The sequence below is a fragment of the Octopus bimaculoides genome, chromosome 10 (assembly GCF_046866305.1).
Source record: "Octopus bimaculoides isolate indiv1 chromosome 10, ASM4686630v1, whole genome shotgun sequence".
In the NCBI taxonomy this organism is placed as follows: Eukaryota; Metazoa; Mollusca; class Cephalopoda; order Octopoda; family Octopodidae; genus Octopus; species Octopus bimaculoides.
In genome coordinates this window covers 50372176-50399635 of record NC_142937.1, presented here as the reverse complement: position 1 = coordinate 50399635, position 27460 = coordinate 50372176, and the positions used below count along the sequence as shown (strand labels likewise).

At 39.5% G+C, this 27460-nt stretch overlaps 1 protein-coding gene across 4 annotated transcripts in view; it reads right to left on the bottom strand.

Moving 5' to 3' along the window:
• The window catches only part of LOC106875500 (5-formyltetrahydrofolate cyclo-ligase), a 54945-nt gene extending 28048 nt beyond the window's left edge, over positions 1-26897 (bottom strand). Inside the window, exon 1 of one of the 4 annotated variants that reach the window (XM_052971186.2) lies at positions 23841-26897. Coding sequence is in view for 3 of the 4 variants with exons in the window: in XM_014923670.3 (XP_014779156.1) it covers positions 21300-21410 (111 nt within the window). In the remaining variant the exon portion in view is untranslated. Of the gene's footprint in view, positions 1-21299; positions 21695-23840 lie in introns of those variants that run through there. The other 3 variants (XM_014923670.3, XM_014923671.3, XM_014923669.3) reach the window with 3 other exon arrangements.
• Positions 26898-27460: the final 563 nt, after the last annotated feature.

The window sequence follows — 27460 nt, the reverse complement described above, 5'->3', positions numbered from 1 at the left end:
CACTACTTCTCTCTCCCCCTCTTCCTCTTCAACTCGTACGTGTCCCCAAATCGATATAACCAGTTCAATTTCCAACTTCATCCTAATCCGTATTCGAATCTCTCTGCTGACAGAACCACGACGAAGCTCTCTTAGCTCGCGGTATGCCCGCCCTCCCACCCCTCTATCAATACTGGAAGTTTAAATCGTCTACCATCCTTAGCTGTCTCCCACGAACACTGCTAGTGACCTAATACAACCCCTCCCCTCTTATCGACCTTATAGCGCATAAAGATTGGGTAGTATATGCAGGTTGTAGGTATTGTTTTGTTTATGAATTCTGCCAAATGCAAGCTTTCTTTTCAGGTACACGACACTGCTTTCCCCCATCCCAGGGTCACACGAGCCCACTCCTCCCACACTGTCAGAATTGGCACTCTCAACGTCGGCACGCTGAAAGGTAGGTCTGGTGAGATTGTTGAGATGCTTGAACGGAGACGCGTAGATTTGTGCTGCATCCAAGAAGTTAGACGGAGAGGAGATTCCGCGAGGTTCCTCACAGGCAAAGAACACAGGTACAAGATTTTCTGGGCAGGGAACACTGACGGGGTCGGGGGCGTGGGAATACTCCTAGAAGAGAAATGGGTGGATAAGGTAATCGAGGCAGTTAGAATATGTGACAGAGTACTTAAGATTAGGCTAGTGCTTCCTCATAGGTTAGCTACAGTCATCTCGGCCTATGTCCCTCAACCGGGGCTACCGGATGGGCAGAAAGACCAATTCTACGACACCCTCCTGCAAACTACCTCGTTGACGAATGACAGGGACCTTCTCTTTGTGGCTGGCGATTTCAATGGTCATGTAGGACGCCATGCAGGGGGCTTTCATGGCATTCATGGAGGCTATGGCTTTGGTTCCCGCAATGAGGAGGGAACCAGACTGCTGGAGTTCTGTGATGCAAACGATCTTATGGTTTGCAATACCAACTTCAAGAAACCTGCCTGTCACCTAGTCACCTACCGCTCTGGCAGACACTCTAGCCAAATCAAGTACATCCTCGCCAGAAATAGGGAAAGAGGGCGGCTTATAAATGTCAAAACCTTCCCTGGCAAAGAATGTACCCCTCAACACAGATTAGTAGTTAGCGACTTTGGGATCAAGGCAAAAAGGATGCCCAGAAGTAGACCAATTTGGCGGAGAAGGATTTGGAAACTTAAAGAACCAGCAAATGGACAGAGATTTAGAGACATACTACTTGAAGCATTTGACGAAATAGAAGGGGATATAGCATCATACAACATGGAAGACAACTGGAGGTTCCTTCGGGACAACCTGCTGAGTGCTACCGACCAGATCTGTGGCTGGTGTAAAGTCCCCTCTCGACCCAAAGTAACTTGGTGGTGGAACAGTGTGGTTGACAGGGCTACCAGACAAAAGAAACAGGCTTGGAAGGACTGGAAGAATGGAGGTAGCAGACTGCTAGAAGGGAAACTAAGAGACAGGTTTATCTAGCTAGAGGGGAAGCAGATAAGAAAAGGTTTGCCAATGTTCTGCACTGTGAGGACCAAAGACTTGAAGTATTTTGTGTTGCAAGACAGTGTATGAGGGAGAATCGTGACATTGTGGGAGAAAAATGTGTTCGCATAGATGATGGTACGCTTTCTCTAAATGAGGCTGCTAAGAAAGAGGTTTAGAGATGCCACTATGAAAGATTGCTCAATAAAGAGAATGAATGGGAGAAAGAGAGTCTGCCAAATGTCGACCCAACAGAGGGACCAGCTATCCGAGTTGACAGTTCCATGGTAGATAAAGCAATTATGAGTATGAAGACAGGGAAAGCCCCCGGCCCATCAGGAATCACTGCAGAGATGCTCAAAATATCTGGCAGTGTCAGCTATAGCCAAGTCACCCATATTGTTAACCAGGTGGTACACGAAGGAGTCATACCCAATGACTGGTGTAGCAGCACCATAGTCAACTGTTACAAAGGTAAAGGTGACGCCTTAGATACAAATAATTACAGAGGTATCAAGCTTTTAGATCAGGTAATGAAAGTCACGGAGAGGGTCATAGCTCAACTACTTAGGGAGCGAGTCAGCTTAGATGAGATGCAGTTTGGGTTCGTGCCAGGGAAAAGCACCACTGATGCTATATTTCTAGTAAGACAGCTTCAACCAAGGATAAACCTCTGTACCTGGCTTACGTTGACATGGAGAAAGCCTTTGACAGGGTCTCCCGATCCCTTATCTGGTGGTCAATGAGGAAACTAGGGATAGAAGAATGGTTAGTGAGAGCTGTGTGAGCCATGTACAGAGATGCTGTCAGTAAGGTGAGGGTTGGCAATGAGTACAGTGAAGAATTCTGGGTAGAGGTAGGGGTCCACCAAGGTTCTGACCTCAGCCCCCTCCTATTTATCATTGTTCTCCAGGCGATAACAGAGGAATTCAAGACAGGATGCCCCTGGGAGCTCCTCTATGCTGATGACCATGCACTAATTGCCGAATCACTATCAGAACTAGAGGAAAAGTTTCAAGTGTGGAAGCAGGGATTAGAATCGAAGGGCCTTAGGTTCAACTTAGCTAAAACCAAAGTTCTAATAAGTAGGAAGGTAGACAAAACACAGACTCCTTCAGGTAGATGGCCCTGCTCGATCTGTAGAAAAGGTGTAGGTAGAAACTCTATAAGATGTACCCAGTGCAAGCTATGGACACATAAGAGGTGCAGCAATATCAAAGGCAGGTTAACTAGGAAGTTAGTTTTTGTATGTGGCAGATGTTCAGGTGCAATAAACACTGAAAATATGCAGAAAACAACTTCTGTCTCATCTCAGGGAGAAAAACTAGAGGTAGTCGATAGCTTCCGCTATCTGGGTGACCAAGTTAGTAGTGGGGGTGGGTGCACTGAAAGTGTAGCTGCTAGAATAAGAATAGCCTGGGCAAAGTTCAGAAAGCTCTTACCTCTGCTGGCGACAAAGGGCCTCTCGCTCAGAGTAAAAGGCAGACTGTATGACGCATGTGTACGAACAGCCATGCTACATGGCAGTGAAACATGGGCCTTGACTGCTGAGGATATGCGTAAGCTCGCAAGGAATGAAGCCAGTATGTTCTGATGGATGAGTAATGTCAGTGTGCATACTCAACAGAGTGTAAGGATCTTGAGAGAAAAGTTGAACCTAAGAAGCATCAGTTGTGGTGTGCAAGAGAGACGATTGTGCTGGTATGGACATGTGACAAGAATGGATGATGATAGCTGTGTGAAAAAGTGCCACACCCTAGCGGTTGAGGGAACCTGTGGAAGACCTGGGATGAGATGGTGTAGCACGACCTCCGAACTTTAGGCCTCACTGAGGCAATGACTTCTGACCGAGACCTTTGGAAATATGTTGTGCGTGAGAAGACCCGGCAAGCCAAGTGAGACCAAAATCCAAGGCCTCTGCCAGGGATGTAGCTAGCCCACTTATGCGTAACATTCCTTCTTTGGACACTAAACTCCGCTTGCGAAGACCTGTCGAGGCAAGTGAATTCAAAATCAAATCGAACTAACTTTGTAGACTGGCACCTATGCCAACATCTTCATTGAACACTAAACTCGGCTTGCGAAGACCTGTTGGGGCAAGCAAAAGCGAAATCATGATGGCACCAGTACCAGTAACTCACTAAGAGCACTGACCGAGCGTGATCATTGCCAGAGCACCAGCTGCCTGGCTTCGTGCCGGTGGCACATAAATAGCACCATCTGAGCGTGACCGTTACCAACGACGCCTTCCTGGCACTTGTGCCAGTGGCACGTGGAAAGACATTTGAGCGATTTTGTTGCCAGTCCCGCTGAACTGGCTCCTGTGCAGGTAGCACGTAAAATACACCATTTCGAGTGTGGCCTTTGCCAGTACCCCCTGACTGGCCTTCGTGCCGGTGGCACGTAAAAGCACCCACTACACTCTCTGAGTGGTTGGCGTTAGGAAGAGCATCCAGCTGTAGAAACTCTGCCAAATCAGATTGGAGCCTGGTGTAGCCATCTGGTTTCACCAGTCCTCAGTCAAATCGTCCAACCCATGCTAGCATGGAAAGCGGACGTTAAACGGTGATGATGATGATGATGATGACACATACATATATATACATACATACATCATCATTGTTTAACGTCCACATGCTATGCTGGCATGGGTTGGACAGTCTGACATGAACTGGCCAGGTAGAAGACTGCACCAGATTTCTGTGTCTGTTTTGCCATGGTTTTTATGGCTGGATGCCCTTCCTAACACCAACCACCCTGCAGAGTGGACTGAATGCTTTTTACATGACACCAGTATAGGTGGGGTTAGTTTTGGCATTGTTTTTACAGTTGGATGCCCTTCCAAATAACAACCACTTTACAGAGTAGTCTGGATGCTTTTTACGTGGCACCAGCACTCGCAGAGTTATCAAGTAATTTGCACGACAAAGGTCCTTTGAGAGAGGAGGGGGGCATTGGAGGAGGTGATATATATATAAATGCATGAATGTATATATGTAGCCAAAATTAGCTACATACAGAATAAGATTCTCTGTATCGAAGACAGATGTAGTGACACTGAATCATGCAGCTCCTCAAGATGTTAAAAATTAAAGGGTACCAAGCATCCTTTCCTGATGCTCTCCACAGATACAAACCAGGTAAACAAGAATTTCTGTTTCCCAAGGATATTCACTTCAATGAAAGGAATTTTGAGAGGGGTGGGAGCATTGGGGGAGGGGATCTTGTGTCAGATGATGAAAGGTTACAATGTGACAGAGAAACAGGGAGGCAGAAACAGGTGTCTTGCTACAAAGGAGGGGGCATTGGAGGAGAAGATGAAAGGTTAGAGTGTGACAGAGAAATAGAGAGACAGAAACAGGTGTCTTGCTATAGAGAAGGTACATGGTTACCTGGTGAGACAGACAGAGAAAGGGGGTGAAAGGAAGAGAGAGGGAGATGGAAAAGAGGTCCAAGAAAGAGAACAGAAGCAGGTGTGCTGATGTAAAGGAGATAGTTGGTTACCTAACCAGAAGAAAGAACAAATGAAAGAGAGAGAGAGTGGGAAACAGCAAAAGTGCCAGGGTATAATCACAAGTAACAAGGATCAGAGCATAGATGTGATGGTAGAGAGATAAATGGTGGCAATTGTCAGGATATGCCCTCAATGTATGGAGGTCATAATATACATGGTCAGGTATACATGGAGGTTATAATATACATGGCCAAGAAGGCGCGAGTAGGGAGTGGAGATTGCAGTGACTAGCGAAAACCTGGGTAGAAAAATGATGACGGGGAAAGCAGTGATACAGTGAACAGGGCAGTGAGGGCAGGAAGGGGATTGGAAGACAATCATAGTTTATGAAGAGGAAATGTGAGGAAAAGAAAGATGCAGTTTAGAAAAGATGTAAGTTGGTTTCTTGGGGTAGGGTGAGTGAAAAGTTTATTGTTACATGCAAGTAGGACACAACACTTCTAAAACTCAGTTTTGCTGATGTGGTGGTGGTGGTGGTGTGGTCTTCTCTAGAACCTCAAATCCCCAAACATCAATGGTCCATTGTTCCTCTATGATCCCTAACATCCTGAGATCAATCCTCACCACTTCATCCCATATCTTCCTCAGTCTCCTTCTTCCACAGGTACCATCCACTTTCAGTATACAGCTGTCTTTACTCATATGCATCACATGTCCAAACAAATGCATTCTCCTCTCTTGCATGCCATATTTAATTTCTCTCAACACAATTGTGCTTTGTTGGTTATGGACACTGATATTGCAAATCCAACAGAGCATACTAACTTCATTCTACACATGTCCCCTGCATTCAAAGCCCATGCCTCATTATAATCTACCTCTCACTCTGAGAGAGAGTCCTTTTGTTGCCAACAGAAGTAGAAGCTCTCTGAAGTTCCTCCATCCAATGCTTATTCTACTTTCAGAGCATCCACCACTGTTACTAATTTGGTCCCCTAAGTAGCAGAAACTATCTATTACCTCAAGAGAGCCTTCTGGACATTTGAGAGAGTCTATGTCCCACATGTTCTTAGTGCTTATTGTTCCTGGACATCTTCCACACACACGAAAGTGATCTTATCTATATGCGATTCCACTGCATCTCTTATGCGTCCATAGCTTACACTGGGTGCAGCAAATGGAATTACTTCCCACTCCTTTCCTACTTATTGAGCAGGGCTACTTACCTGATGGAAAGAGAGTCTTGTCTGCTTTCTTGCTAACAACAACTTTAGTGATTGCTAGGTTAACGTTGAGGATTTTGATTTCAGGTTTTGTTTCCAAACCTGGAACTTCTCCAATTCTGCTTTAAATTCTGCAATAAGAACAAGGTTGTCAGCATAATGCAGTTCCCATGGACATCCAGTTTTGAATTCCACTGTTATGGCCTGGAGAACTATGATGAATAAGAGTGGACTAAGACTGATCCCTGGTGAACTCCAACTTGCATGCTAAATTCATCACTATATTTAAAGCCAACTATCACCTTACTGATAGCATCACTGTACATGGCTTGTATGGCTCTAACAAACTATTCTTCTACCTTTAGCTTCCTTAGAGACCACCAGATAAGAGAGTGGGGAACCTTGTCAAAAGCCTTCTCCAGGTCGATGAAAGCTAAATACAATGGTTTACTTTTGGCCAAATACTTTTCTTGCAACTGTCTAACTAGGAAGATGGCAGTCTTTTTTCTCATTCCTGGTAGAGGCTATATAAATAACTTTTAAAATATGTGTGAGTCACTGCCATTATAGATAACAGAGGCTCATCATTGATTTAATAAAATAGTAAATGAAGAAATCTTCAATAATAAATGAAGAAGTTTTTAATGTTTTAACCTCAATAAAATATTAAAACAATTCATGTAAAACTTTTCTTCATATCTAACACTTTTTAGGTCAAGTCCTTCAAAACATTTTCAAGAGAGGTTTAATTGCTCTTTTTATACAAGTCTATAGCAAATATATAGATTGTATGCTATATTGATACATTTTCATCTTATTTCTTTTAAAATGCAGACATTTCTGACATCGCTTACACACACACACACACACATACATATGAGGTTGAGCTGGTGGAGTCATTAGAGCATAGGATAGAATGCTTTACAATATTTGTACCAATGCACTTTGCTCTGAGTTCAAATCTGGTTGTAGTCAACTTTACCTTTCATCTTTTTGGGGTTGATAAAGTACCAATCCAGGATGGTGCATTGGCAGAAATGTAAAGAATATTGGACCAGATGCCTTGTGGTATTTGTTCCAGCTCTTTGTGTTTTTGAATTTAAATCCTGTCATGTCCTACTTGAGTGGTAGAATTAATCCATCAACCAGTTTAACATTACCACCTGGCACTGAAGACACCCTGAGTAGAGTTCACTTTTTCTGTGAACATTTGGACCAGGTTCCCAGTGTGAGGGTACCTTCTTCCCCATAATTTCAGACACTCTGTAAAGGTAGAGGGGCACTGCCTTCATTCCTAACTATAAGATGAATATATACAAGCACACACACACATACATACATGTATCAACAAATTTACACAAAAATCTACAAATACTAAGGTTTTTTTTAAGAAAGAGCAGATGAAACTAATGCAGATTCCCCAAATCCAATCTATCAGTGGTACAGTGAAGATTTGCAAGACATTCCAAAGATTCCTCATCTGAGATTCTTTAGGTAAACAGAGGTACACACTTGAATGTGTGCATTGACAGCTCAACCAACACACCAACTCAACCATATATTCACAAACATCAGGAGCTCTCTTAAATCAAAAAGTCTTGTTGCTTTGTTAGCAACTGGCTTGGACTCTCTTAAGAACTTAAATAAAACTCATACATGTGTGTTTTCTACCAGTGTATTTTATAGAAAGAAACTAATTTCAGAGAAAAATTAAGAAATTGATGCTTTTAAATAAAAATATGTTTGTGTATTTTATTGGAGCAGGGGTGCACTGATGCTTCCTTGTTGCTCACACCATTGTAAATGCAATGAACCAAACTTTGGCTCATTAAAATGTATAACACGATTTTTGTCCTTGGGTAGCAACTGCTATTTCCTATTTGCTTACTCTAGAACGTATGAAAAATGGCTAACATTTCCTACAAACTTTGCTTTTGTTATATTTATTCAAGCCCCAAAGAATCCTTCTCAACACATGGCTATGATGCTCCCCCACTACTCCTGCTCATGATCAGAGATGCACATATTGCTAGCCACTAAAGGACATGCTCAAGTAGTTAAGGTCAAGCAACTGACCAGCAAATCTGTGGTATTGAGCAGAATATTTGCTATAACAATAGTTCTGTTTCAGACACTAAATCTGTCTGAAATGTAATGGAAAACAGGTCAGTCTCAAAACATTGATGTCCAGGTCGCAAAAGCAAAGTTTGAAGGGAATAGTAGTCATATCCTTTGATTTCTAGATAGAAGAAAATCAAATAACACTTATTGACTAAAGACAAATAACAATAATTTTGGTACACAGTGCAATGCAATTGATCACAAAAATATATAAAAAGTAAAAATAAAATTGGCTGAGATGTTACTGCTTTGTATTCTGTCCTTGGCAGTGTGTTATGTTTGTAAACACATGATGTACTGACACCAGCAAGCTGTGAGTAAATAATGCATGGTGTTCGACCATTTATAGTACTACCCTAACATAACCTTACTTTCATTTCTGTTGCATTGCACTCCAGAATAGACACATAAATCAATAACTAATTGTTTAGTTAATAATCAATTTACCATGTTAAGTCTCTTTTAACATATCAGATAATAAATGAAAATCATAACTGATTTACACCTTTCAGATACAGAACCAAATATTTTCTCTTTTTTTTTTCTTTTTAACTCTTAGCTGTGAGGGTCTGGTATTTAATTTCTAATTATATATATAATTTCTAATAATATGATAAGGGATTATATCTTCCCTCAGATAAGATGCTTGTCTCTTGTACAATAGCCACAAATAGCATGGGGATGTTAATTTTGAGCTGAGTTTAGTTGTTTAAATTATCCCCCACCCCTCCACATCAACACCAATAATTGAGAAGGATTTTGACTTTATTTACACTTCAAGATGAAAGGCAGAAAGAAAATAAAAACGACTGCATGACATTTCAACTCAAAGATCTTTTGTGGATGGCAAAAATTTTAAGCATTTGTCCAACTAACAGAAACTAACACATACACCTTGTTCAAGGTGCCATATAATAAATGTAAAAACTAATTTCTGCATGTCAGTGTGTCACACTTTTACCCCATGGTAAGGGCAGTAACGAAGAGAGAGAAAGAGTGAGTATGTGAGAGAAAGAGGGAGATGATGTACAGCTTTGTTCAACTGTCTCTTTGATAGAAATTCCTGTTGCCAACATACTGAACATTATCACTTTTGTTTTATTTTTTTGCTTTCTTTAATACACACACACACACACACACACATATATATATATATATATATAATACAAATAATAAATGAGTATATGCATATATACATATATGTATGTACATACCTACATCTACATGTATATATAGATGCATATCTTGGTACAGGACGTTGCAAAAAAACATGGACAAAATGATAAACAGAGTACCTGCCCCAATATTTATAACATGATACTTATCTCTATACCAGTGGGTTTTCTCTTTCTAATTTGGAAATATTGTGCTAATGTTTGTTCATGCAAAAACATGAAAATAAAAGAAACCTGACTCTATTTTTCAATGCAAAACATTGAAATTACAGTGTAGACATAGACATATTTCCAAACACATGAACTCACAGGCACACATACACATACACACAGACTATCTTCTTTCTTGGCACCTTAAGAAAAAAAAAAATGTTTTTAGTGATGATTGTACCCCATCCTTTTTTCATTATTTTCCCCATCCTAAAAGAGGTCACTATCCTTGAACTTATGTCTGTAAAAAAACTAACTAAATAAATAAATGGTAAAAAACATTCCAAATTGAAAAGAAATCCCCCCCCTCTCTCTACCTGTCTGTCTGTCCATCCATCCATCCATCTATCTCCATTGTCCTGGAACCTCACTCAAAGAAACAAAAACAATGTTCTCTTCTAAACAAAACAAAAAAAAACACCTGTCTGCACATTCACAATTTTATTTGACAAGTTTGAAGATGAAGGAAATCACTAATAATAATGACTAAATAAAAAATTCTTTTTCCAAAATTCTGACAACCTCCTCTTTTCTCAATATTCATTATCTGTACAGCACTTCTAACACTTTATACATACATATATACATACACACACACATATATATATATATAAAATACACTTTAATCTATATATATAAAAATGAGAATGTGTGTCTGTCTGTCTGTCTGTGTGTGTGTATATCCCTAAAACTCGAGAACTACGCAACCAATTTCATTCAAATTTTACACATGCCTTACTTAGGGTTCCAGTTGTGTTTTAGCCAAAAAAATATTTTACCATCTTGCAGAGTTCGAGCCCACGGCAACATAATATCTCCTCCACTATTTAAGTATTACGTGTCAAAAGTGAAGCAAAAACATTCATGTCAAATACTTCCACTTTAAAAATGAAACTATCCCACTAACTGGAACAATCACATAGAGAGAGAGAGAGAGAGAGAGAGACAGAGAGAGAGAGAGACAGAGAGAGAGAGAGACAGAGAGAGAGAGAGAGAGATGAATATGTACACGTATATGTATAGATATATATGCATACATGTATATGTATACATATGTGTAGATGTATATATATATAGATGTACATGTAATATGTACACATATATACATATATATACATACATACAGATATCTATACATATATACACCCATCACACACATACACATGGACACAAACACACATATTAGTCATTTGTTTTCTTATCCAAAACTACGTCAAAAGTACTGAATGGATCTTTATGAAATTTGGAAATTACATTCTATGCATAACGGCCATAACTCCCATGAAAATTCATATATTTTTGATGTTGATGAAATTTTAACCCGAACATAACAGATGAGCATTATTTGTAATTCAACGGTACAACAGTGTAAGACTACCCTTTCAGATATACTTACATTGTGATTTCTGCAATGTGGTGCATAAATTGTCAAGTAAATGAGACGCATCTTTGCCTCCACTGATTCACTTGCAAAGTATTGAGTAAAATTATTTCGTTGCAGACCTCCTTTGAGTCTTTTTATTATCACTGCGACACACATAGTCCCCAGTTGGTAACATTGATTTCAAGGCCTTCCCAGATGAGAGACTGGTTATTCTAAGACATTTATCGATTGTAAATTTTGTCTGCAATTTGGAAATTATATTCTATGCATAACGGCCATAACTCCCATGAAAATTCATATATTTTTGATGTTGATGAAATTTTAACCTGAACATAACAGATGAGCACTGTCTGTAGCTGGTCTTCTCTTGGAAGAGCCACGCTTCTCACATGGACAACTGTATGTTGGCTGCTCAAGGGTGGGCAGCAAAAAAAAACCTATTTGCATATGCTCCACAAGGGAAAACAAGGAACATTGTTTACAACGAGGTGTTATAATCACAACAGCAAGAAAATATGTACATGATCACCTTCTTTTACGAAACTTCCTTGACTTTCATATATTTATATTGATATACATATATATACGTGTGTTTGGGTGCGTGTGTGTGTGTATATATATATCTCTATATATAAAGATGAGAATGTGTGTCTGTCTGTGTGTCTGTGTGAATCCCTAAAACTCGAGAGCTACACAACTCTCTTTTACAAACCCAGTGAAAATACATATATTTCATATGTCAAAGAAATTCAAGCAATACATATAATACCAAAGTTAAAAACATTCCCAACAATTCCACAATCTCCAACCTCCAGAGCTATTGAAGAAACTGTTATCATCAACTGACCAAGATTCCTAACATTTGCAAAACAAAATTAGACAATACGACGCGGTACTACAGATGACATCATTTGGAACCACAAGAGATTTAACTGAGGCAGCATTCATCCAAACTTTCAAGATCCAACCTCAGATTTATCATCGCATTGTCTCTCTACTACCTCTGTCAAATGAATCACCAAAATTGGCCTTTCATTATTTATAATCTGTACCTGTTTGTTTGCTTACGAAATAAGATACACAAAAACGTGTTTCTGAATTACGTGTATTTACTTTATATACATATGAGTTGAAAACTTTCTTCTAGCATTCCACTTAATATCTATGTTCCATGCTGGCATGGATTGGAGAGTTATTAATGTAGAAATATGGTATCGTAGCTACTAACAGTTGAGGGTTGCGTAGTCTAGACGGCGTTTTAGATTTCATTATTCTCTTTAACCCGGGCAACGCCGGGTGTTTCTGCTAGTTGATATATAAAGTTTCCCCAAACTTAAACATATATCTAATATAATAAATGTGAATGTCAGTTTGTCACACTTTTTCAACTTTAATAAACCTTTTCTACTGGAAGCACAAGGCTTCAAATTTTGGGGGAAGGGATTATGTTGATTACATCGACCCCAGTATGTAACTGGTACTAATTTTATCAATTCCGAAAGGATGAAAGGCAAAGTCGACCTCAGAAGAATTCAAACTTACAACCTAACAGCAGACGAAATACCACTAAGTATTTCGCCCAGTGTGCTAACGAGTCTTCCAGCTTGCCGCCTTAATGTAATATAATATAATATAATACATGTGAATATATCAGTGTGTCACACTTTTTCAACTTTACTCCTAGAAGTCCAACATATCATACCATTTTGGAATCAGGCTGACTCTGTGAGTAAATTAAAAACATTCCAGGCTGAATCTGGACCGATAATTCTGAAATTTTGGATTCCCAAGTTTTCATTACTGTGATTGTTTCCAGCAATTTTTTTATGTGACTTTTTGTGACAAATTTGTTTTGTACGATAACAATTTTTTTTACTCTAAAGGCCAACTCTGTGAGTAAATTAAGAACATTCTGGGCTGAATCCGGACCCACAATCCTGAAATTTGGGATTCCCAAGTTTTCATTACTGGAATTGTTTTTGGCAATTTTTTTTTACATAATTTTTGCGACGAATATGATCATCATTGGGATATGACTCTAGAGGAAGCAATTGCAACAAATTCTTCAAAACAAGTCAGAGATCTGTCTGCAGATCTTCCTATTTGGGGTCGGTTGCTCAAAAGCTGCCCAATAGGGCAGCTTTTAAGCTAGTATATATATATATACATATATATATATATATATATATATATATATACATAGGTGCAAGTATGATTTCAAGGGTGCAGGCATGCCTGTGTGGTGAAGAATCTGCTTTGCAGCCATCTGGTTTTGAGTTCAGTCTCACTGCATGGCACCCTGTCTTGTCTTGTAGCCTTGTGCTGAGTATTGCCTTATAAGGGAATTTAGATGAAAACTGTGTAGAAGCCCATCATGTGTGTGTGTGTACGTATGTATGTGTGTGTATGTATGTTCAAGAGCAATAAACACTGAAAATGTGCAGAGAACAACTTCTGCCACATTCCAGGGAGAAAAACTAGAAGTAGTTGATAGCTTCCGTTACCTAGGTGACCAAGTCAGTAGTGGGGGTGGGTGTTCTGAAAGTGTAGCTGCTAGAATAAGAATAGTCTAGGCGAAGTTCAGAGAGCTCCTACTTCTGCTGGTGACAAAGGGCCTCTTGCTCAGAGTAAAAGGTCGACTGTATGATGCATGTGTATGAACAGCCATGCTACATGGCAGTGAAACTGCTGAGGACATGCGTAAGCTTGCAAGGAACGAAGCCAGTATGCTCCGCTGGATGTGTAATGTCAGTGTGCATACTCAACAGAGTATACGTGCCTTGAGAGAAAAGTTGGACCTAAGAAGCATCAGATGTGGTGTGCAAGAGAGACGACTGCGCTGGTAAGGTCATGTGGTGCAAATGGATGAGGATAGCTGTGTGAAAAAGTGTCACACTCTAGCGGTTGATGGAAACTGTGGAAGAGGTAGACCCAGGAAGACCTGGGATGAGGTGGTGAAGGACGACCTTCAAACATTAGGCCTCATCGAAGCAATGACTAGTGACCAAGACCTTTGGAAATATGCTGTGCTAGAGAAGACCCGGCAAGCCAAGTGAGACCTAACCCGTGGCCTATGCCAGTGGTGTAACCAGCCCACTTAGGCATACCTTTCTTTCACTGGACACAAAACTCTGCTTGCGAAGACCTGTTGAGGCAAGTGAAATCGAAATCAAATTCGATGACAGCACCGCATGACTGGCATTCGTGCTAGTGGAGTGCTAAGAGCACGTAAAAAGCACCATTCAAGTGTGATCGTTACCAGTGTCGCCTTACTGGCACTTGTGCCGGTGGTACATGGAAAACAACATTCAAGCGAGGGCACTGCCAGTGTTGCTGGACTGGTTCCTATGCAGGTGATACATAAAAACACCATTTGAGCATGGCCATTGCCAGTACCGCCTGACTGGCCCTTGTGCCGGTGGTACGTAAAAGTACCCACTACACTCTTGGAGTGATTGGTATTAGGAAAAGCATCCAGCTGTAGAAACTCTGTCAGATCGGATTGGAGCCTGGTGCAGCCATCTAGCTCACCAGTCCCCAGTCAAACTGTCCAACCCATGCCAGCATAGAAATCGGACGTTAAATGATGATGATGATGATGATATACTTATTCTTTGTATTTATATATATATATATATATATATATATATATATATATATACTCCTAGATAGCTCTATTTCCCTCTCTTTTGCTTTCTCTCCTTCTCTATCTTTCTAGCGTTGCCTTTGATGAACTTTAAACCTTTAACAGTAAGCTTAGTCTTTTTTTTTTCTCTGCCATATTGATTCTATTTCTAACATAGCAATGTATTATTATATGCATAAACATAAACGACTAAGGCTAGTTCTTGCTGGCTTGGCATGACTTTCTTATGAAGAAAATATGCTGTTTTCTTTTTCTTCTCTAATTCACTACCTAGACACCTATAACTTCCAGCTTGCTCCTGTTCTTCCTGTAACCATCCCACCCCCCAACCACTACCAGATAAACCAAACAGCTCATGTGAATAGTCATTTGCCACAAGGTTTTGTCATTAGGCAACAGCCCAAATCAAAATCAAAATAAAATAAAATAACAACCCTTAGTAATAAGCAGCATTAACTACCACACTGCTCTTTGGTTTAAGTTTCTCAGCTTCTACAACTAAAACTACTGTTAAAGTCCAATGTTTTTTCTCTCTGTACCTCTGTCTCATGGACCCCACATTTTTTCTTCCTCCTCCCCCACCCCTTTTTTCTTCACAGGTGCCAGGTGTTGGGCTGCTGGCAACTAAACCAGCAACCCCATAAAGCTTGCTTTGTGAGGAAGGTGCTTTTCTTGCTATTTGGTCACCCTGCAGGATTAAATACAAGACCTGTAAAAGCGGATGAACTCTGAAGAGTCAATAGCCATCCAAATTAGCAACTCTCATTACTAGCTATGCTGCTTATTAAGCCCTTACCCACTTAAGACAGCAGCAATAATAACAACTCTGCTGCCTTGTGGCAATACTCACTTAAGGGAAAGACTTCGGGAGTAAACTCCAAGGATAAATCAAGAGCCAGAGTCCCTAAGTCAGTTCAATACTGTAGATAACCTTGTTCTAGCAACTCCTGTGACCCCACTGGTGCCAAGTTGTATTGGCTCCTGCCCTTCCCTTGGATAACACTGGTGGCGGTGGAGAGAGGAGATGTGTTGTATGGGCAATTGCCAATCTCCCATGACTTAACTAGTATTTTCCTGCTATCATCATCACGAGATCCTTTAGTATTGTTCTTGTTGTTAGCAGTAGTGGTCGTAGCAGTAGAAAAAGTACCTCTAAGTGTCATTATTATTGTTTATTTAGCATTGGTTGGAACTTATTAATAAAGTTCTTTTCTCAGATTGTTCTCTTGATTTCACTTGGACTGTGTACTTTGTAGAATGGAAATATGATGAATATTTTCCGACCGCATGTTGCTAGATGGTTATTCAAAGGTATCTGACAGACATCTGAGTCTCTAATTTGCTGTTGGTGCACACATGAACGTTTTGACAGTGCATTTGCAGTCTGACCCACATATAGTTCTTCACAATTCTGGCATTTGATGCAGTAAATCAAATTTCTGCTTTTGCAGTTCATATTTGTGTTTGTGAATATTTTTCTGGTTTTTGTGTTCACATATTAGCCAGCATGTATGAATTGGCATGTGCTACATTAGCTATCATTGCATTTAGATACAGTGAATGATTGGTCTTTGTTGCTAAGGTCAAACTTTGCCTTTGTTAATAATTTTTTAAAGTTTTTAGGCTGTTTTTTTACTAAGAACCATAGCTCAATCTGTGATTATATCTTTTAATTCATTACTTTGAGCAGTGATTGGTAGGTTTGCTTTGGCAATGTTGAAGATATTCTGGCAATATGGGCTGCATGTCACTATAAATGGTATGACTTGTTCCTGTTTTCCTCTTCTTTGGGTTGTCCTCAGTTGTATGGGTATTTTTATAGCCCACTGTATGCCATTTTCTATAAGTAGAGACAAGTATTTTTGTTTGAGCAAAAATTCTCTTAGTTCTGTTAGGCATTTGTTCCTAATATTCACTTCTTCTACAATGGTACAAATTCTTCTGGCCAGGCAGTATGGGATGTTGTGTTTTGTATGTTGCGGACGGCATGACTTAAAATTCAGGTATTAATGTGTGTCCATGTATTTATAGTATATACCTGTGGTAATGGTGGTGTTCTTTTTAATTACCATTATATCTAGGAATGGTAATTTGGTACTACTCGTCTCCTTTGTAAATTGTAGAGATGGATGTAGGTTGTTCAGGAGGATATTGAACTCTTCTAGAGTATTTAGAGATTCTGTCCAGATTATGAAGCAAGCATCAAGATATTTCTTCTATGAATTTTCAATATACTTTTGAAATTCAATGCTATAGTTTGTGTAAACAGGAGCAAACCTCATTCCCATCACCATGCCTTTAATTTGGATGTAATTCTTTCCATTGAAGAAGAATGCGTTGTTTCCCAGAATAAGTCTGACTGTGTCTAATATAAAATGGCACTGTAAATCTGTTGGAAATCACTTCTCTATGTTTTTCTACCCAGTATTTAATCGCCTTTATTCCTAAATCATGTGGAATATTGGTGTAAAGGCTTACCACATCAAAACTAAGTAGAAGTATATGAAATTTTGAATTTAGTTCATGAACCCCCAGTACTACCTTTGCAGACCACCAAGGAGTCTGCAGACCACAGGTTGGGAACCACTGCTCTAGACCATTTCCAATAACAAATGATGATTTTTATTCAAATATAGCTGCAGGAGTGACTGTGGTTAAGGTTTGCTTCCCAACCACATGGTTTCAGGTTAATGTGGCTCCTTGGGAAAGTGTCTTCTGCTATAGCCCCAGGCTGACCAAAGCCTTGGAGAAGCTTTGGTAGACAGAAACTGAAAGAAGCTTCTCTCTCACTCTCTCTCTACATGCGTGCATGCACATGTGTGTGTGTATGAGTAAGTATATGTTTGTGTCTATTTGTCTTGGCAGTAATTGGTTGTTGTAAATGGATGACATTCACTTCCCATATTCTGAAAAAATATGTCTGACCATGGGGAAATATATCTTGCTTGGAAATTAATAAGAGTTGGCTACAGAATACCATCTGTTCATAGAAAATCTGCCTCAAACTCTGTCCAAGCTATGCAAACATGGAAAAGTGGATGTTAAAATGATGATGACACAAAGTCAATTTCTGGAAAGGAAGGGAGTACATCTGAATGAATAATTCACACTACATTACTAGTATTAAGATGACAGAGAGGTAGAAATAGTAAAGCAATGAAGCAATTACTTTACAGTATTTGTTTCTATCCCCCTCTTCTATCCCCAAGGTACTGTCACATTTGCTTTTTATTATTTTAAGAGCAAACAAATGCGGTGAGCTGGCAGAATCATTAGCATGCCAGACGAAATGCTTAGCGGTATTTCGCCTGTCACTACCTTCTGAGTTCAAATTCCACTGAGGTTGACTTTGCCTTTCATCCTTTTAGGGTCGATTAAATAAGTACCATTTATGCACTGGGTTCAATGTAATTGACTTAATCCCTTCCCCCAAATTTGAAGCTTTGTGCTTCATTTGAAAGGATTATTTTAAGAGCAAACAAGGCGGCAAGCTGGCAGAATCATTAGCATGCCAGGCAAAATGCTTAGTGGCATGACATTCTATCTGTGTCTCTGTTCTGAGTTCAAATTCTGCCAAAGTTAAATTTGGGGTCAATAAAATAAGTACTAGTTGAGCACTGGGGGTCGAAGAAATCTGTCCCCTAATATTGCTGGCCTTGTGCCAAAATCTGAAACCATTGTTTTAAGAGCAAACAAGGTAGCATACTGGCAGAATTGTCACTGCAGTAGACAGAATTTTTAATGACATTTCTCTCAGCACTTTATGTTCTGAGTTCAAAAGCTGTCAAGATCATCTTTAACTTACATCCTTTTGTGAGATGATAAAATGGAAGTACTAATCAAGTACTAGGGTTGATGTAATCAACTTGCCTCTCCTCTCAAAAATTGCTGGCCTTGTGCCAAAAATAGAAAAAATTATTTGAAGAGAAATAACATAAGTATCTGCCATATACTGGGATCAACTATATTGTTTACCTAAAAATATTTGGACATGTACCAAGGTAATAAAAAACAAAACAGATATATTGCAGGAATTTTTATCATCCTCGGCACATTTTGAACTCAGCACAATAAGAAGCTGGTTGCAGTAACAGAACATTGATTTCTTTTGAAAAGACACACCCAAAGTTAGATATTATTATTTTTAACCACAAATCTTAGGTTCAGGATATAGTCAATTGCACTGACACTTGTACTGAACCAATACATTTTATTAACCCTGTAAAGAGGGAAGGTACAGTCAACCCAGTAAAGAGAGGACTTGAACAAAGAACACAGAGTGAAGTAACTAAACACTGCATATCCTACTGTTCCACTGATTCTGTTAGACCAATGACCTGTTAAATGTAATATGTTAATTTTGTGCAATGGCACAAGACTCCACAGTTCAATTTTAAAGACCTTGTGCTTGTACCTCGTTTTACTGACATCAATGGCACTTGAAGTCAGAATATAAGTGACCTTAATTAAATAGTGCAAGGTATTTTGTCTGATGCATTAACAATCTTATTGATCTTCCACTCTTACATGAAATATATTGTAATGTATTACTAAGACTTATTTTTATTACTCGTAACACCAATGTAGTTGTTGTTATTATTGCTGTTGGTTAGCCCCAGGTCAGTTCTTATTGAAAAGCTTTATAACCAAAGGAGTGCCACTTGTGATAAACATTTTTATAGGACTATTTAGAACTACATAATCTAATTTTATATTATAATAGTGTGTAATTTGAGATAAATTTAGCTGCTACTTCTAGCAGGTTTATGACCATCTAATGGATCTCTCAAAGGCACAGGTTTTTATTAATAAGCTCCAAGTTGACTTTGATCAAATAGACCTATCATATAGGGATATTGTGACTACCACTTTTTCTTTTTTTTTCCTCACACTAGCATAATCTATCCAGAACCAAATTATTCAGTATCCTTCCATTTATTAAAGATGATAGGTGCAGATGTGGTTGTATGGTAAGAGGCTTGCTTCCCAACTGCATAATTTCAGATTCAGTCCCACTGAGTAGCACTTTGGGCAAGTGTCTTCTACTGTAGCTTTGGTCTAACCAAAGCATTGTGAGTGTATTTGAGAGATGGAAACTGAAAGAAGTCTGTCATATATATATATAAGCATATATGTATATGTGTTTATAAGTGTTAATGTCTCCTTGTCTTGACGTTGCGTGATAGTTGTAAACAATTGTGGCCTTCATATCCATTATTCTGCGGCGGTGACGACAGCGACGACGATCACAGAGTATAATTTAAGAATTATTTGTTTGCTATTTCCTTACATTGATGTATCTAGCTGTGTAGGGTAGTGGTGCACTGCAATTTTTGAAAAATTATATAATTTAAAGTTTCGAAATTCTATACTTAATAGAGTGTCTTGAAAAAGACGTATTTCTTCACAATTTTGTTATACACAAGTACAATTAATAAAACAAGGTATATAGCGTAAACTAGAAAAAGTGTTCGACAGGCTCAGCTAAACATGCAAATACAATTATTATCAAACATTCTAATTTTGTGTTTACTGCAAATTAGACGGTTAAACGCTGGATCCATTTTATTAAGAATCCATTTAAAACAAAATCTTGATTACACCCAACAGATAGACAAATTTTTTTTTTAATTTTAAACTCTAAAATACAGTTGCTTTTCTTTTTAACTTTCTATGTTAAGTGCGTCAGTAATGTCTTTGTTTGATCCTGAATGCGCCACAGAGTAAAGAATACTGACAACCACTGATGTAATTACATAGCTGCCAGGTTAAAAACGTCGCGTTGCCATCATAGCATCCTGGGGTAGATCCTCACAGCACAGTAATTTGGTTAAATAGCTTCTATAGTCTCAGGTTCTCATCCAAACGCTGTAAGTCAAATTAAGCTACCGGAAACTATGAAAACCTGTCGACTGTATTGTAACCTATATTTCAAACGAGCTAGCCTTGACGGGCACTTCATGCTAATTGGAAAACTTTATTATTGAAGTGCGGCACCAACTGGAAATAACCTGCACTTGGTAAGCCTTGAATTCATGACTACATATTTACTTCCATCAATCAGCATCTAGTAAATGTCGTTTGACGGCCGAAGAAGTTTTAGTTTTATTCATATATTTCTAAATGTCTTTTTCTTTTGCTGGGTGTGTGTGTGTGTGAGATGGCAGGTGGTATTTTGATTCGCATTAAAAATGTTAGGGACGATCCTTGGTATTTTTTTTTTTCATTTTAGAATTTTATAGGCTTAACAAAACGAAAACGAACAACTAAAACAAGTTCTAAACGATCTGATACAATAATCACCCTCCTTTTCACTCATTCAAAATATTAAATATTAAAATTGGAAATTGTTATTGAAAGAAAATACAAAATATTTCAAATAGAGAATGAGGTAAGCAAGCATGTGTGTAGTAGTAATTCAATACACATCTTATGTTGTACATAAGATAAGTGGAATAAATAGATAAGACTTTGTGATTACTACATTCTGAAATTTATGTAAACTAGTTATTTATTCTGATTGTTATCATAATAGTATTCTAAGGCAGAAGCAAAATATCCGAAAGAATTATTATATATAAAACAATATTACCTTTCTCGAAATTATTTCTGATTGTCTGATTTTGTCTTCATCTGGTATTAAAGATAGAGTGTGTCTGCATTTCTTTCTCATCACAGCTTTTGCTGTTTGTATCGTGGCCATGATTGTAAGGGAAGTAACTGCTGCCACGCAAACTGAGTAACTGCCCTTGTTTTTGAGGCGAGTGAAAAACAATAAAAGAATATGTCTACGTCGGCAATAGTTTGTTGTTAAAAAGTTCGTTTGTAATGTTCTATACGTTCGATTGCAATGAAAAGTGAAGAATCTAAAGTTTTAAATCCTTACTTTTCGCCTGAGAATGCGAAAGAGACGGATTTGGTTGTGACGTGATAAGTGAGATAATAATAGGAATTTGTTAAAGCTTATTGCATTTCTGTATTTAAAGTGTCATTAGTTGAAAAGTCTTTCAACTAATGACACTTTAAATACAGAAATGCAATAAGCTTTAACAAATTCCTATTATTATCTCACTTATCACGTCACAACCAAATCCGTCTCTTTCGCATTCTCAGGCGAAAAGTAAGGATTTAAAACTTTAGATTCTTCACTTTTCATTGCAATCGAACGTATAGAACATTACAAACGAACTTTTTAACAACAAACTATTGCCGACTATCTGATGACATACCTACCGCGGACAATATTTTTTATTTTATTTATGCGCCCTTTTTTAAAGCCTAGTCAGGCTCATGGGCCTGGTTTCCCGGTTTCTACGGCGTGTGTCCCCCTCCCCCCAGCTGGACGGGACGCCTGTTCATCGCAGCGTTACTCAAGAAACAGGAAGAAAGAGTGAGAGAAAGTTGGGGCGAAAGAGTACAACGGGGTGTCGTCACCACCCATTGCCGAAGCCTTCTGGAGGTTTAGGTGTTTTCGTTCAATAAACACACGCAACGCCCAATCTGGGAATCGAAACCGCGAGTCCACTGCCCTAAACACTGAACCATTGCGTCTCCACCCGCGGAAAATATACAGTGTCTTTAAGAAAAAGTGTATGAATCTCTTTAATGAAATACTGTCTATTTCTATGCCATTCCTGATTGCTCAGAACTGTAGCGAACCCTACCAGTGAGAAAGGGAAATAAACGAGGGTTGCGTTTCCTACTTCACTACAGGATATTCTGAATATGTTGTAACTTCCGGTGGGAATGCCAACAAGTGGCATTACAGCCAGTTGATATAAAAAGCGAAATACCGCGAAATTCTCTCTCTTCCTCTTCTTACCTGGCTTTCTCTGGCACATTAGCACTTTGCCTGATCGCTCAACTTGTGCGGTCACACACACCTGATGTCTTGGACTTCCAACGACGAGTTTTATAATTAGCAGCCTTTAGATAAAATAACATGTTTGTATATATCTACCCTGTTATTCCATGCATTCACCTTTGTACCACTCAAATTGATATAAATATAACGTGTATTTAAATCTATCTTAACGTCATTGCTTGCCCCACAACATAGAACACGCCATTCGGAAAACCCACATGCCGGCTTCCTCATTAAAGTGGTGACCTCTAGACAAACTCAAGGCTATGAAAGCCAAATTCGATCACATGCTGAAGCTGGGACTTATTCGTCCTTCAACTAGCCCCTTGTTTTCACTTCTTCATTTAATTCAAAAAGGATCTACTGATTTTCATCCAGTCGGGGACAACAGGAGGTTAAATGCTATTACAATTCCGGATAGATGTCCTATCCTGCTATGCAGGATTTGTTTTCCACCTTGCATGGATGCACCATTTTTTCCAAGGTTGACCTCATCCAGGCATATCAAATTCCTCTCAACCCGGATGATATACCAAAAACTACTGTCACTACACCTTTTGGTTCCGGCATAACTACAGGGTTTTACCCCCCCCCCCCCCAGACTTTGGGAGGTCATAACTTTCAGAAAAATTAATATTTTTTAATGAAATTTTCTATGCATATAGTATTTACTATGTAGAATCCGAATATACAAAAATTTCCGGTGAAAGTGTTTTGGAATGGGGGTGGGGGACAATTTTCGGAAATTCCAACAGAGTCCACTTAAATTCTTCTTAACTTCCAGAAAAATTAATATTTTTTCGTGAAATTTTCTACAAATATACCTTGATGTATGTACATTTCGAGCATGTAGGAATTTTGAAGGAAACAACTGCAGGTTATTTTTGAGAAGCGTTCCCCACTCGGTGGTGTTTCGGAGCAAGTCGTCCATATTTGTTTCATTTTTCTCTATTATGTGCGTATGTGCATCCGTAGATTTCTAGACAGTGAAGAGAAGCCGTCATAAAAAAACTTTCGTTAAAAATAACATGCACACGATTTTTTTTTCTCAATAGAAGTAAATTCCAAAGTAAACGTTTCTAGTAGAGAAGTAGAAGAGAACAGGAGCAAAAATAGGAATATACACGCACGGTTAAATATAGAAACTATCACAGTGTCGCTTCCCGAAGAATTTTAAAATGTTAGCTTTCCGAAACTTTTTTTTCAATCTTGCAAAAAACACGAAGATTAAGAATAAACAGAAAAAGTACACAAATATATTTTACACACCTGTCGTATACGTCGGTTTTGTTTTTTTCACTTTAAAGGTGGATTAATCCCAACAAAATAACATAACCTTGTCTACTTCGATTGACTTGATCGCATTAGCTGCTGACCAACCTTCTTTGGTTTCATTAGACACTTCGTCTGCAGAGTTTGCAAAATGTAAATTCAAGCACCTGCCTTTGTTGACTGCTGACTGAGATATTTTATATGATCTTTCTACATGTTCACCTCGTCCTTTTATTCCTGAATCTCATCATTGGATTGTTTTTAGCACTTTGCACACCTTGTCACATCCTGGCATAGCAGCTTCAGTAAAGCTTATCACGGCTTGTTTTTTCTAGCCGAATATGCGACGGAATATTACTGCTTGGTTGCGTTCTTGTTTCATGCCAACGTTACAAAGAACACAGACATGATCATGCACCTCTCAGCACCTTTGAAAATCTGGATGCTCGTTTCCAACAAATTCATATTAACTTGGTTGGTCCTTCGGTAACCAACAACCACTTTAAAAAGTACTGCTCAAAAAAATTTCTAGAGTATTCTATTTTATTGACTTGTAAGGCAGGATTTATGACAGACGAACTGTAGACAGGAACTTCGCTGTGGGCTAGCTAGGGAGCTGGTCTGCAGCGAAGTAGACATCCGGTTGAGCAGGCTTCGAAAAGGCAGAAGTAACTGGGTCTGTCACCCTAATGTACTTAAAGGAATAAATCTTTCACTAACATATTCTCATCTCCATGAGTTTATTTGTGTATAGCTTAACAAAGTTATAACTGGTGACCCCGATGATAGAACAACAGCTTTCACTATCAAAATAAACATGGCAAGCGATCACAAAACAACACTGATGCTACCACAATTCTGGCCTAAGAGGGCTCAGCTATGGTTCATGCAGGTGGAAGCCCAATTTAACATACACAAAATAACTGCAAACCTAATGAAATATTTGTACATTGTAGCTGCACTTGGACTGCACTCACTCACAGTTGACACCTCTAACACAGCGATTGGGGGCATTTGGAACAACACATCAAGAGTCAGTGGCAACCATTTGCCTTCTTCAACCAACAACTATGAACCCTAAATGGAAAAACAGTGCTTTTGACAGGGAACTACTAGCTGTCCATCTAGGTGTTCACCACTTTCACTATTTCCTTGAAGGCTGCATATTTAGTGTTCACAGCCCACAAACCACTCACCTTTCCTATGAGCAAGCTCTTGGAGCCTTGGTCTTCATGCCAGCAACAACAGCTATTGGCCATTTTTGAGTACACCACGGATATCCAACACATAGCTGGAAAGGCCAACCCAGTCGCAGACGCACTCTCTCATGCTCCTATCTACTCACACCTACCTCACCCCCAATAACAGAAGGCCTAGATTACGAGGCTAAGGCTGCAGCCCAACAGACTGATGATGAGATCAGAGCCTACCGCACTGCCATCACATCACTTTCCTACCACGATGTGCACTTTGGCTCCAACGGCACAACCCTACTGTGTGATGTATCCACTGGGAAGCCACAACCAATCATCCCATCAGCCTGGTGCAGGGAAGTTTTTGACATCATTCACAGACTGTCCCATCTAGGTATTACAGCCACACAGCACCGGCTATCAAGCAAATTTATCTGGCACGTTATGGCCAAGCAAATTGGGGAGTGGACCAGGACCTGCATCCCCTGTCAACAAGCCAAGGTCCATCAGCACACCAAAGCACCCCTTGGAAACTGTGAACCACCACAGACCCATTTCAGCCACTTCATCATCGACCTTGTTGGCCCCCTCCCACCTTCACAGTTGCTCGTACCTACTGACCTTGGTAGACCGCTACACTTGTTGGCCTGAAGCTATCTCTCTCTGCAGCGTGGAAACACAAGAAGCCAGTCGAGTCTTCATTGCAAACCGGGTCACCTGTTCAAGACAGCATCTTATGTGATCAGGGTCCACAATTCACCTCAAAGCTGTGGAATGACATGTGACCTTTTGGGAATCGCAATGAACTACACAACAGCCTACCATCCATAGGCCAATGAGTTAGTAGAGAGATTTCACTGCCGCCTGAAGTAATCCCTGACAACCAGACTTAACAGGCCCAACTGGATTGATCAACTTCCAATAGGTGATGCTGGGAATCCACACCACCCCAAAAGAAAATCTCAACATTTTCTCTGTGTATAGTGTCCCTCTTACAGTGCTGTTCCTTCCAAATATGAAGTCAGACCTGAGTATCAAAAGGTACCTCACTCAACTGAGAGACAATGTACGCCAATTGTGCCCTATTCCCCTGTCAACAGATCAGCCGTCCCTATTCCCTTGTCAACAGATCATCCATCCCAAATGACCTCAGCACTGCTAACTTTGTGTTCAACATGACACATGACGAAAACCCCTCGTCACCCTACGATGGTCCATATGAAGTCATATGTCTGGGAGACAAATCATTTCAACTCCTAATTGACAGATGACAAGACTCAATTTCCATCAATAGGTTGAAACTGGCCCATCCTGATATTGACAGCTCCATCCAGGTAGCTCAACCACCAAACAGGAGCCTCCCCAGGCAGATCACACCAACCCTTGGTAAGGAACAGTCACTAAAGAGCCAAGTAACAGGACAGGACAATTAAAATGCCTTCCATGTTCCAATGACAGTCAACAGTTCTGAGGGGGAGCAATGTGGGACAGGATTTATGACAGACGAACTGTAGACAGGAACTTCGCTGTAGGCTAGCTAGGGAGCTGGTCTGCTGTGAAGTAATCTTCCGGTTGAGCAGGTTTTGAAGAGGCAGAAGTGACTGGTGGCTGTTGCCCTGATGTACTCACAGGAATAAATCTTTCAGTAACACATTCTTGTCTCTATGAGTTTATTCATGTTTAGCTTAACAAAGCTATAGACTTATGAACAACTGACTGATTATATGTGTGTGTATGTATTAAAGTGTACATTATTATATATAACCATTAAGGCCAATCTTACCATTTGGTTTCACACTGGATATTAAACCAAATGCTAGATAACAAAGGTTACATAATGCTGCATGCTCATCAGAGCTAGCAAATATGGAAAAAATATTGAGACTTCTCTCTGTTATTGGTAAGATTGGCCGTAATGGATATGTAATACTGTATATTTTAATTAATATACCCACTCTGTTGAGAGATATACAAGGGTATATTTTTTCTGACTTATGGATTCTTGGATGATTATTTATATATATATAAATATGTATGTTTATGTATAGGTGTCGTGTTTGTACCCCACCACTGCTTTACAACAGCATTGGTTTGTTTACACCCCCATAATTCAGCAAAAGAGATCAATAGAATAAGTACCAGACTTAACAAACATGTTCGATTACGATCACCCGTAGCCTTAGCACCGCGCCTAACAGTGCTATCTCCACACTGCAGCTGCCCTTGCAACAGATCTCTCTGCCATCGACCGCTTGAACACTACTCGCCCCATCCCATTTCTTCGCTACCCTTGGTGTCACATGGGTAGTCATGCAACCCGTGTTCACGAGGGCCTTGAACTTCTTCCCCTCGACCTCGACTACAGGCAGCGTCTCTACTCGGTCGTGGGGAAAGTTTCAGGAGCAGCAACTTCCCCACAGTCGT